This window comes from Python bivittatus, unplaced genomic scaffold, assembly GCF_059951505.1.
Source record: "Python bivittatus isolate LINGU-HERP-01145 unplaced genomic scaffold, Pbiv_v1 ctg000020_np1212, whole genome shotgun sequence".
NCBI classification, from domain to species: Eukaryota; Metazoa; Chordata; class Lepidosauria; order Squamata; family Pythonidae; genus Python; species Python bivittatus.
The window spans coordinates 81,233,215-81,246,631 of record NW_028277030.1 but is presented as its reverse complement, the minus strand read 5'-3'; the positions used below and the strand labels follow the sequence as shown (position 1 = coordinate 81,246,631).

Below are 13,417 nucleotides of genomic sequence, written 5' to 3'. Positions count from 1 at the left end.
AAAGATTGGTCCATGAGTGATATCATCACTTTATACTCCCTGTAAGCTTAGTCTGGGTCTTAAGGTTGGTTGGTGGTTGGGTAGAAGAGTCCAAAACTTGCTTATTGCTGGTAGCGTCCTTCTGGTAGAAACAACTCAGCTGCAGGGTGTAATTACATGCCTGAAGATCTGAGGTGCTTGTGGGAGAAATATATTTTTCATGTCTGTCATATCTTAAAAGCAGATGTGTGCAAACTTTTTTAGACTGAGGAATATAATTGGTTTTTTTTTTTTTGACTCACATGTGGGTCTGCACTCCAAAAAGTGGGCAAGGCATCAAACAAATAGATACTGCTAGAATTTGCATTCTATTACTCTTCTTGTATTTAATGCTTTTCCCTTTTTGTCATATTAAAATTACAGTTCGGTAACAATCTTTGGAAAGATTCTGGGGGTCACATCCAAAGTTACTTGTGAAGATCACATCTCTGGGTTGAGTCCCATCAGAGAATTGGTCTCAGGAGTGGTTAAAGAATGTAAAACAGGTCCTCTGTTTTAGGGATGTTGAATGGTTCCCTATCATGATGAAATTCTAAAAGATATCTTATTTATTGCAATAACCACATACAATTTTACACAAGAATACTGCGATCATTGGCTTCAACATGAAGAAAGGGCTCATTTGACTCCAAGTCCCTTCTTGTAGGGACTATCATCTATAGAGCCCAAAGAGTGGCTTCTCTGTTGCTGCCCCATTTCTTTTGAATCACCTATCACCAAAGACAAATTAGCCCCCACCCTGATATGTCTCAAGACAGCTGTGAAAATCTGGCTTTTTAAGAAAGCCCAAGGAGAGGATTTAGGATAAGTCAGAATACCTATCCTAGCCCATGTTTGGATGTTTTATTCTCAGGGGCCTTTAGTTTTGTCTTTAATAAGTGTGACATTGCTGTTATTTTATGTTATTATTTCATCTTACTATATTGTTGTATTTTAACCCTTTTTACTGCATAAGGGAATGCAAGCTACTTAAGAGTCTTGTTGGATTGGAACAGCATATACGACCCAGTAAGTAAGTAGGAAAGTGCATAAATAAATAAAATACTGCCTGAAGGAGAAATGAGATCTCCTCATAATTAAAACAAAATGCAATATTATATTAATCAGGTTAAGTGACTTAGCTTTGGCTCCTTAGAGTCACAACGGACCCAAATGTTTCCTCAGAATGTTTTCAATGGGTTGGAAGATGGGTACTGAGCTTTGGAGGAGTGCTCAGGAATCTACAAGAAATCTGCTCGGCTGGTACCTGATTTTGCCCACATAACAGTACAAAATAAAGGGGTATAATTATGCAACCCTTTGCATTGTTTAATACTAGAAAAGATCTTCAGGTGACTGGCCCAGTAAAAGTCTTCAGAGCAGCTGGAAGTGCATCTCTAAACTTAACTTCTAACTCTGATGGTTTACCCACAAGTTTAGACTTCAGAATAGGAGTCTACAATATCAATACATCTTTTTTTAGAAACAGCAAGAGCAATTCTATACCGCTTTCTTAGCACCCATCCAAATACAGTATAAAAAGGATATGAATCATTATACTGTATGTTAAACTGCACTCATTTTTACCACTGCCTTGTGGAAGACAAACCTTGCCTAGTGTGTTGAAAACTAGTCATATATTCTGCTAAGCTACATAGCTGAAAGAAAGGAGGTAGACAGAAGGGATACAGAGTAGTGGCAACTTCATGACTTCGATAATATTTGGTTCTGCCCTGACAATCCTGGCATACCGTATATGCAGATTGTCACGTACCCATTTTATAAATTATGAAGAAAGATGTAATTACTGTACTGCTGGAGTACATGCAGTAAAATAAGCATTTTAGTAGGATCTAAATACATTATTTCCCCTTTACCCATTAAACAATATACTAGGTATGAAAAGGTCTCAAAAATACTAGGCATTTTTTAAGTATACCCACTTAATCTCTTATGCACTGGTATTGGGTTGAATCCAGACTAAATTAGTTGCTCTTTGTTATCAGTGAAATCAGTGGAACTCATTGATTTGATTGCAATGCAAAATTCAGGTAAGACGAGATGGTATCCTTCCACTGCTATGCTGACTTCCCTGTTCTCTTCTTCCCTGACAGTCTCTCGAGCTTCCAGACAAACTCTCTGCAGTGCCAAGATAACCTCCCAATGGGGTAACTTGTGACTTTGGATTAAGTGGGAAGAAGATGTCTGAGGATTCTACTCCATCCATGAAATATAGCACTGCCCAGTGTCCACAGATCTCCCCTCTCCTCTCAGCCTCCCATAATGCAACCTTTTCCACTTAGGAAGGTCACATGACCCTCAGAAGAGGCTGTAGGGCAGATGTGTACAACTCTGTACTCAAGGCATGAACCCCAAAGTCTCCAGGGTAGCTACTATATCATTACAAATACCGCATGTGTAGTCTATAGCTCTAATTGATTATGTATTAATAGATTTACATGGTACTTAAGATTATAAGGAATTTCCCCTATCTCAGAAATTCTTGACAAGGAGAAGGAAGCCTACAATATAAAATGAAAGGATTTCTGGGACATTAGACATCTACTTTTTAGCTTTATATCTAATAACAAAGGTCCAGGGAGGGAGATACATACAAAGAGAGAGAATTTTTTTTTTAAGATTAATGTAAAAAAAAAGATGACCTCATCAATGATAACAAATTAATTTTGGGACAAAAATTACATTCACTAGCTAAAAGAAAAACAAAACCTTGAAGTCCACTGGAATGTTAGAAGATTAATCATATTAATCATATAAATAATTGAATCACACACAGTAGTATAATTCTTATTCAGTTTTGGATTTGATTACTACTTCTGAAAGTAGTGATTTCATATCACCAAAGAGAAACTTAGACATTTATCCAATATGACAGAAAGCAATAAAATTCCTTGAAATTCCTTAATTAATTGAAGAAAATGTTAAAATCTATTACTTGATCAACAATCCTAGTTATTTAAAAGCTATCACATGGTCTGTTTTCAAAAAGAAAAAATAAAGATCAGGTTAGGCACAATATTCCTTGTCTTCCAATACTGTAAAAAGATAGCAAATAAAAATTAATTAAGCAGTAACCATAGTAGAATAAGAAAACTCTAAAGAGACTTTAAAGTTGAATTTTACCAAAAATGTGAATAAATAAAACATCAGTTGCAATTGCAAACTGGGCTGGCCCTGTTTACAAGGAAGCAACTGCTTTTATTTAAGAAGGGCAATTTTTTAAAATAATAAAACATTTCAGTTTAAAGATGCCCTGGATATTTGAGGCAATCCTATCCATTTTAAAAGTAAATTATAGGGAAAAAAAAACACTATACTCTTCCTTTCAAGAGAAATAAATACAGTATAAGCACTATAGCAAAGTACTTTAAGCTTGATAGATTAAACAATTTGCAACATAGCTCAAGATTTAGCAATTTCTTTAATCACAATCCATCATGACTCTGAGTTCTAAATTCTTTAGCCAACCTTGGCTGATCCTTCGCTAAACAGGATTGGCCCTGATTAGAAGTTGGATGGATGAATGCCTGGGAATTCCAGGGCTTCTGACTAGACTGGAAAGTTGAAAAAACATGGCAAATTACTTCTGTAACACTGCCACAAAGACTAGAAGGAAAGAGTCACCAGGAATCAAGCTCAACTTGAGGGTGTTTTTACTTTTACCTTATTATCTACAGATTATTTTTACATTTTGCTGGGTTGAGTTCTAAGTAGGCAAGACCTGAGGTCTTAGAAGGAAAAGCGCAAATAGTTGCAGAGCTTAGAACGTACAGAGGATAGTAATACCTAAGAGATACTAAAAGGAGAATAATACAAGCTTAAATCTTGTACTGTATTAAAGTAATGGAGTATCAGTTATTTGTACATTTTTAACCTACATCTGACTATACTGAAATATATGCTAAATGAATGACTGTACAGAGTGAAATACCTTAGCCAGGGATTTAGCCAAGCAATAGTCTAAAACTCATGTGAAAAAGCAGGCACACGGTCCTTTGATCAAGCATTACAATGAAGTCTGAGGACCATACTGCAAGCATGTGAATCAGTTTCTGTGAATCAGAGTTTCCTCACCATCTTCACAAAATCATGAACACATGGATTGAATCTAGCTTAGTCTCCAAGCTCATGTTGCTAAATTGCAGACATTTTGCAGTGGTTGAGGAGCAATTTTAAAATCACAAGTTAAGGAGTTAGTTTTGCCTGTGAGTCCTGGGAGAATCACTGCACTGGCGGTACAGATGATATTTATTTGCCAAAGGAAAGGAAAAGGCTTTAACCCTACCCTGAAATTCTGTTTCCCTATTAGAAAACCCAGAGTGGGAGCTTCTTGGTTAGCAAGAGTAGGCAATTGCAGAGAAGGACTTATGTATAGATGAGTTCCTCATAAGCTGGTGTCACTGCTACATTTTTTAATGTATTGTTGTTATGACGCCTGACCATTCCCCAGATTCTGAAAGGTGAGCACCTTTGCCTACAGCATTCCCCCACAATTGGCTACTGTTGGACTCAGATGCTCAGCCCCAGCCTTATTCAGAGCACTGTGGGTGCAAAAAAGATGGTGCCCAAAAAGGAGCAGAGGGAATATACTTAACAACTACCAAACACTCCAACAAAAGGTTCCAAATGGGGAATACTGGCTGAAAGCGCTGGAATGTCAGTGGGAAGGAGGACAGGGGCAGGGGTGTCCGTAACAAGCCACAATGATATCAAGATGACGATGTGCAAAATGACATCACTTACATAATGATATCCCAACCGTTGATACTAAGTACATAAATGGCATAATTTGAGTGATGTCATTGTTGTCGTATGCCCCCTCCTTGCATCCCCCCATTGTTGCCAATGGCTATGAGACACAATTGGATAAGGCTACCGGAAGGAGGAAGCAAACAGCAAACTTATCAGAGCAGCTGAGCTCAGTGCAATAAACCCTGCAGCATCACCAAATCCTTACAAAAACAGAGGGGCCATACAAAACGTATTACACTGCAGATCAAATAGACAAAGAAGAAATTGCTACCCTGTTGAATTGTACACCTGCAGGAGAGGCAAAAATCAACAAGGTAACTCTCCACAATGAAAGCTTTTGAGTATGCCTAAATCTTCCGTGGTCATCAGAGATTCTGGATGCTGTTGTTTCTATTCATCTGGGTAAATTATTTAGGAGGACTACAAAACAAACACAAAATGTTTTTCAGTTCATGAAATTCAGCTTTAATAACACCTGCTTTTCCTCCTCTCCCAAACCCCTATTGCCACCTCTGCCTGCAACTTTGGTAACTTGTGAAAGGAAAGGAGGAGGCTAAGTGGCAAAGGAAAGAGTTGGTACAAATCCAAGACAGACTTGGGTGACTGAATTGGATTCATAATGGTCATGGGATTTCTGAAAATGTACTCTGTCCTGACTTCCAATGGTTAAGCCCATGAATTTCTGCACTGCAGGATCAGGAGGGGTTGGATATGATGATTTCCAAGGTGCCTTTCAACCATACATTTCTATCATTCTATATCCATATTCCCCCCATCAGGCCTCTTATGACATGCCTTTTCAAAATGAATTGTCCATCCCAAACTAGGAATAATACCTTGTATTTGGCTTCAAGTTTTCAATGGGCAAATTAGTGCTTCCTGCACTCTTGGCTGACCATTTGTTCCTGATGACATCTTCATAGGATGCACTGTAAACTAAATAACCTGCCAAGAAAAGGATATTATATATTAGACCCCAATGCACGTCAACAGCCTAATACATCATGCAGCATCATGGGGGGAAAAATTCATAAATGTCCATTAGTATGTTCAAAGCTGGAGGGGAATTCCTATTCCTGCCAGGAACTGAGAAGAGATGGAAGCAAAGGAAGGCAGGGGAATAGGGCTCAGTCAACACCACGCAAGTATGCATTAGCAATCTGGCTAGGCACTCCCCAGGTCCAATAAAGCTGTGCAATGCTTTGGATTCTACCAGGAAAAAAAGCTTTAAAATGTGCAGGAGTGCACACACAGCACTGCTCTATGACTCACTGAAGCAATCAGACCTTTTTCAAAGATCATATGGCTACTCTAAATCTGGACCTTTGAAAAGCCCTAATGTCAGCCCCAGGAAGAAGGCACTGGCAAAACACTTCCAAAAGTCTTGCCAAGAAAACTCAGGGGCTAGTTCAGGCACTTGCCAAGAGTCAAGACTGACTTGAAGGCACAAATCAATCAATCAATCTGTATTAGATAGTGGAAGAAGAAAGTAATAGCCATAGGTAAGTGATCTTAGGCTTCTAAGGGTACTGAATCTTTCAACATTGTAATTTCCCACCTCTTCACCAGCTTCTGAACCTTCCATCATGTAAAACTACACATACTGTCTCTGAATCCAGGAAATAAATTAGCAGTATTTATGGAAGCAAAATGTAGTACACATACCAGACTGCTTATGTATCTTCAAATGAGGCCCTTCTCCAAGTACCAAAGGATGGTGAAATCTGATATATATTTCTAAGGGGCAGGGGCTTTTTCATGGTGGCACCCTAACTTTGAAAAAACTTCTCAAGCAAGCAAGCAAGCCTCTCAAAAAATATACATATACATATCTATGAGAGAGACTGGTCCTCACATTGTAATTTTTCAGTGGCAAGTCGAGACATTTTTATTTACTTGGTCATCTTAAAAAGTGGTTTGTCTGTGGTTTAGATCAAATTTTATTTCTTATTATAAACAAACCCAGAATATGACTGAATGAAGGGCGTCAGGGAATTTATTTCAAAATAAATGCAGACAATAAATGAAAAGACCCTTCTGTTCTGTTCAGCCTCATTACCACTCCAACATTTGCAGCAAGCATTAGCGTACCTGTGACCAGATCTCCGTGGATAGGTGCAGCCCAGTCAACAATCACAAAAGAATGGCAGCCTTCCACAGCTACTATGGTGATGTTGTGAGGGGCCTTCTGAGGTCGGACTTCTGTATTTAAGGTCTTGGGAACAATTTCATCCAGGCTTTCTACTTGGAAGTGATCTAGTGCCTCTGTCAAAGAACATGGAGCTGCTGGGTCTTTGTTTAGATAAGTCACATAAGGAGCTGGAAGAAATCACAGGAGGAGACCATTCATTCCAAAAGATTGTAGTGATGATAGATTAGCAAAAGGAAAATTCAGTCTTGACATTCAGACAAGTTTCCAAGGCAAACTGAAAGTGCAAACCGGATAAAGTATACATTAAAAAAAAAAAAAGACAGTTCCTGTTCAGTTCCTGAACTTAGGAGTTATCTATTTTCCTGTCGTTTGCTAACTTTCCAGGCTTGAAAGAAGACTTATTTTAAATCTGAAAAGAAAAGGCACAGAAATTTAATGGGAATTAGTTTAGAAGATCCACAAAAATTGGCTCAGCCACTGCACAGATTTGTAGCAATGAGCAGGGCGGGCAACTTGTAAGTTTGCGAAAATGAGCCCTGAAAACATGCTGTGTACAAAAAGGCATATTGTGTTTTAAAAAACTACATATTAGGGGAAATTACCTATTAAAAAGCCTGAACAGCAGACAAAGGGATTTAAAAGCTCTCTATATTAGACAAAGTTGCAAACAACTACAATGTTGGATTTCCACCATTTTTTTTAAAAGCCTCAGAATATACAGAAACCTAGAAATACCATGAAAAAGAAACCAACATAACAATTAATGACTATGACAATCACGGTCTGGGAAAGGCAATACATGGAGTGCAATAAATGGCTATTTACAAATCTCCTGCCTGATGTTGTATTGATACTGTATACTTTCTTCACTTAAAAAAAAGATTAATTTGCCTAAGCATATAGTAATTGTCAGCCCCACTAGGTAGACCAGATCAGGAAGTCAACTCCATAGGAAGGTTAAAACTACTTACACTGAAATTGGCTATAATAACAGGATCTTGCCAGTCTGATTGTGCTGTACCTCCCCCCTCCCCGCTTCTTATAATTCAGTGACTTAAGGAGGCATCTGCTTGAATTATTTTCGAATGTTATCTCATTGCTTAAAAAATGTTTCAGCCCCCTTTGTCTAGGTAATGGTTTCTGAATATTTCTGTCTTCCTTACTCTCTACAGTAATTTAAAGAAACAAGATTTCTCTGTTTAATCTTCCCATTTAAATTCAGCTTTATCTTCTTTTTGAGTAAATTCAGTACAAAGGATAAGCAACTGGTGGTATTAAATGTTGGCTCTTTCAGCAAATACACCATACCACTCCCATTTAAGTTTAAGAAATAAGTGGGATCTTATTGGTAACACTACAGGACGCTACAGGTCACTATATTTTCAAGCATTTGTTTAGAATCTGAGTATTTAAGGGTTAACCATGATGCTCAGAATACTCCAGGGAAGGTACACTATGGACTTAAACCAACTTTATGGTCATTTTGTTTCTGCAAAGGACACTGTGAACTGAGATGCTAAGGGATTAACTGATCTGTGATTGGCTGCATTACACATAACAAACAAGTGGAGCTTTAATTGCACTATCATGGCCATCATCCTGAGCCTTTTTTTTTTTTTTTTACCATACCTTGCAGACAGCCTTGAGCAGCCACCTACAGAAATAATGAAGATAATCAGCAGATTGCAGCACTCAGGAAGTAGGCAAGAATGCCAATTTGGCCTCTTCAAGCACAGTGTTCACCCTCAAAGTCTTATGGAGAATACTGATACCACAGCTCAACCTATCACTTTTCTATTTTATACCAATAGGAAAGGTTCACGCAAACAGATCTTGTAAATTAATGGACACACATATTATCTTAAAAGATCAGTTTGAGATTGGAAAATCTCTTCCCACTAGTCAGTGGAAATATTTATTCTGTTACAGTTTACAGTTCTTGTTAGAAGAATATTTTTTTCCCTTCCCCCCCCCCCCCCCCCCCCATGAATGCCATGAAATGTTTATAAGAAAAATGTTGTCAGTTAATCTTGTTAGATTTTGTCACTCGGCGAGAATTATTTCCAAGCATGCATTTATTTTTAAGCACTGGGATTGCTTTTTGTTCCCAAATGACCTAATCTCTGTCAGTGAGAGAAAAGGAAGTCTCTTCTTGACAGCTTGATAGACAATAGATGTACCTAGTCAAAGGTTTGATTGAAACTGAAACTGAAGGATTTATTGATTTTCTTTTTAAATATATGTGCCAAAGAACATATAAGGGCTGGGGTTTGAGGGTTGTTTTACATCCACACAACACCCTGTCTGGAGAGCTTTCACCAATGATGTGAAGAGTCAAGAACTGCAAAGTGTTAACCATCCATTTGGATGGGACATCCTTTCAGACTATGCTTGCTCCAGGACATTCCAGGGAGCAGCAGTTGTGGCCAGACTCCCTGCTTCTTGGTGCCAATGTACATGGCAATGATGCCAGGTCCTAATCTGATGCTGCCTGATCAAAGAGAGAAAGCATTCCCAGGATGTAGAGGAGAAGGGGTGGGAGGGAGAAAAAAACACTGGCTATCATTTGTCTACGGCACCCTTCGTTTGTTCCTCCCTTCTCCCTGTTCTGGCTAGGAGATAAACTGGCTGAAAATAACAATTCCAATTTCTTATAGGAGTCAGCAACTTCTTGGATCTCTTTACTCACACTGCTTCTGACTCTCCATTTCATGGTTACCCAACTCCAGTTTGACAATCACGTCCCTCCACTTGAGGCCTTTCCTTTTCTCTTCTCCTTATAGATGTCCACAAGGGGGTGGGGGCAAATGACAACACATGTGTGATGGCATCATTACACAAATGCCATGACTAATGTGCCTGTGTCAGATGTTGCAATGTAAGAACATGATTGAGACATATGCGTAATGATGCCATCATGCACATGTTTCCATTGCAGCATCAACACAGCTGGTTCTGGGTGCTGTTGCTTCTCCTTTGCCCCTTATTGTCTTTGTCATCCTCTTTAGCTGATTCTCTTGCCCCTTTGCTCTCTGGCACTCCCTTCTCTTGCTCTTTATTTCTTTGCTCTCTCTTTTATGCCTTTTATTATTGTTTCTTGTCCTCCCTCTGTTTCTTCTACTCTGTCTTTTTCCACCCACTTCACTCATTTTGTCAAAATCTTCTGTAGGACTCACACTGAGGATCTTCTTCCTCCGGTGCAAATGGTACAAGGCCCGCTAGATGGAAAGCTGGGTGCCACACTGCGCCTAGATGGGTCTTGAGTTCACCTCAGGCATGACCATTTTGGAGAATGGGATGATGACCCCCAGGAAACTATTTCATGATATACTTGGCCCAGGGTTCTGTTTTTGTTTATTGGTTTGCATTCAGTAGTCACAATCTGCCAGGACAGCTTAATACAAAAGATACAGTCTGTTCCATGGGCAGGATGGAACTATAGTAGCAAAAAGCAATTTCTTCAAAGGAACAAACTAATTCAAATTCACCACCTACAAATCTTCTTTAGAGACACTATTTTTTCCTTTGAAAAACAGCTTTCTCTGGGACAAACTTTACATGCAGTTTAATACCCTGTTATATATTATATACTGGACTTTTAAAATGAAAGAAGTTCTATCAGCTAGTTAGGGGTGTGTGTGTGTGTGTGTGTGTGAGAGAGAGAGAGAGAGAGAGAGAGAGTTAATGAATGCTGTCAGAATAGATATAAAAGGAAATTCAGCTATTTCCTCTCCTGTTGCAGACCTAAAGAAAAACTCTCTTTTGAAGCTAACATTTGCTTTGGGAGAAAGCTCCCTACTTGGCATCCAACTGCAAAGGATCATCTTCTGCAATGATAAATAAATAAATAAATAAATAAATAAATAAATAAATAAAATGATGATGATGATGATGATGATGATGATGATGATGATGCATCTGCCTATCCCAGGTCCTTGGGAAGGACTCGACAGGTCGGTAAAAATGCCAAATCCAGTCTAAATGTCTGGCTGTGTGACCAACAATAATAATTCTTTCATTGCTTCTCTGGATACGGTTCCTTTTTTCCTTTTCACATGATGGAGTTCTTAATTTTGGAGTACAGCATTTTTCTACTATTTTTGCAAAAATAGTAGTTTAGATTTGTTTTGTTAAAAGATATAACTTAGACATTCAAAGGGTGTGTCATTCACAGCATTATGAAGAACTTGATAAAACAAATATGCCTCACAGCATGAAACAGAAAGTGAAAGGTTTGCAGTTATACTGAGAAGAAGAGATGATGTCCATCATTTAATACCTATGGGTTTGTGCTTCCACTCTCTGTTAAGCACAAGGGTTCATTTCCATGAAAAAACAAACCCTGAAACAAACTTTATTCACTCTGACCAGTCTTTTCTAGATTAGGTTTAGAATTAGACTATGGAGCAGAAATGTAGTAATACTAAAATCACAAGTCCATAGATGAAATATGGGGTAAAGTGAGATCATGTTGTATTTAGAGATAGTGATAAGTCACTATGATTGTTTTTACTTGCTGGGATGAAGGGGTAAGTTGCTTCTTTCTTCTTTCTTCTTTCTATTTTTTCTTTTCTTCCGCATTTTTCCTTTGTATTTTTCTGTTTGTATTTTTTGTAGCCTCTATTGCCTTTTATTCTTTTTATATATTGGGAGGAGGGCCCAGCAAAGTCCTGATGCCCACTGACACACCATGCTAACCCTCCTGAAAAGATGGTTAAAATATGCATTTATAACTTCATCAACGGTGTAGGAAAGTATATTTTCTCTTTCCTCTAATCCAGTATGATTCTTATTATGATCTCATGAAGCGAAGGGTTCCCAGGTGTATGTGCACAGAAGCATGTTTGCTATTAACCAAACAATCTTGCTGACAAGACTGACAGTCACATATTTAGCATCAGAGGCCCTCGGTATGCTTGGTAATCTTTGTTCTTTAAGGGAAGTTTTAAACTTACCAGTAAATCGTTTCTTTCCAGCAGAATCATATTCTGATAAAGGATCTGTGCCTGTGACACTGAACTCTGGAAAGGCGATTTCAGGCAGTGCTTCAGTTGTGGTGGTGGTAGCGGTGGTGGTGGTGGTGGTGGTGGTGGTGGCGGCGGTGGTAGTAGTGGTTGTGGTAGATGGAGGCAAAGTAGTTTCAAAAAATTCATAATCTAGACAAAAAGAGAAAATGTGGTACATTTTTTAAAGAGCCCAAGCTTGTTCGTAGGCCACTGGAGAAGCAAAAAGGTTATTTGCCACACATTACCCCAGCCCTATTTATACTGGACTATTCAGTAAAAACAAAAACAAAAACAAACCAGAAATAAACCTAGAAGGTATCACAACTGATTCAGCAGGCCAAAGCTAGATTTATTATTAAGCTGGGACAGCAACTGGGGGGCACATTTGAAAATTTGGGAGCTTGTTATTTAAAAATCATTAAGATTAGGTAAGGCAGGAAGTTTGGCAAGCCCCCAAGTATGTGCCACTAGGCATACATGCCCTAGATATTACGTCAGGAATCCAATGCGAAGTCCTCTACAAAGCGTGTAATAGAAGGTTGGAAAAGTCCATAATGGTTATCTAATTCAATCTCCTGGCCATTGCAGAAGCCATCTCAGCATCTCAGACCATTCAGCCTCTGTTTGAAGACCTTTAACAATGGAGAACTCACAATTTTATGTGCAGTCTGTTCCACTGGCTAACAGATTACACCATCAGGAAGCTGCTCCTGAACCTCCTTTCTTGTAGTTTTAACCCACTGGTTCCAATGCTGCCCTCTGGGCCAACAGAGAATAATCCACTCCCTTTTCTGCTGTCGTATTTCTCCTTAAGTCATCTTTTCTGTAGGCTCAATGTGCCTGGATCCTTTAACTGTTCCTCAAAGGGCTTGGGTCCCAGAATTCTCTCTCACCATCTCTGTAGCCCGATTTCAAATTTGTTCCAATTGTCACTGATCTTTTTGAACTGTGGGGTTGCATAAGATCTTGTAACAGATGGACATTCTTGTAAAATTTACAGTATAGCATTGGAGAGAGTTTCTTGCTTAGTCTCTCATGAAGTAACTAGGCATGTTGAAACTTGGATACACTAGGAAAGTGCCACGGCCATTCTCCAGGCAAATGCTTTGACCAACTGGATGAATTACTCTTCCCACCCAACTATCTCAGTAAACGGTAACTGGAAAGAGACTGGGCCTGGTTATAAAAGCTATGGAGATGCACAGTACACGTTAAGCGATCAGTGTTGCCTTGCTAATTATATTGGGCTTGATCCTTGATACATGCATATCAGTGATAGAGCTGATAAAACTAAAATGGTGATACCAACACATACAGACCATTCCTAATAGAGCACCTTCACTGTTAGAGGCCCAGATAATCACTAATATGGTCAGGGGAGTTCCTCTTGCATCTTGTGTTTACTACTCTGCGTTAACATCACCACTCTGGAATGCTCTACCCTTGAAATTCTGAGGAACCTACTATA

The 13,417-nt window shown here is 38.8% G+C and overlaps 1 protein-coding gene across 3 annotated transcripts in view; it reads right to left on the bottom strand.

The window, feature by feature from the left end:
• FNDC1 (fibronectin type III domain containing 1) overlaps window positions 1-13,417 on the bottom strand; it is an 88,621-nt gene that overhangs the window by 21,546 nt on the left and 53,658 nt on the right. For all 3 annotated transcript variants that reach the window (XM_088142634.1, XM_088142638.1, XM_088142641.1), the window contains exons 13-15: window positions 11,899-12,099; window positions 6,883-7,110; window positions 5,628-5,736 (exon numbers count right to left, since the gene is read on the bottom strand). In XM_088142634.1, coding sequence (XP_087998760.1) covers window positions 5,628-5,736; window positions 6,883-7,110; window positions 11,899-12,099 — 538 coding nt within the window. The remainder of the gene's footprint in view (window positions 1-5,627; window positions 5,737-6,882; window positions 7,111-11,898; window positions 12,100-13,417) is intronic.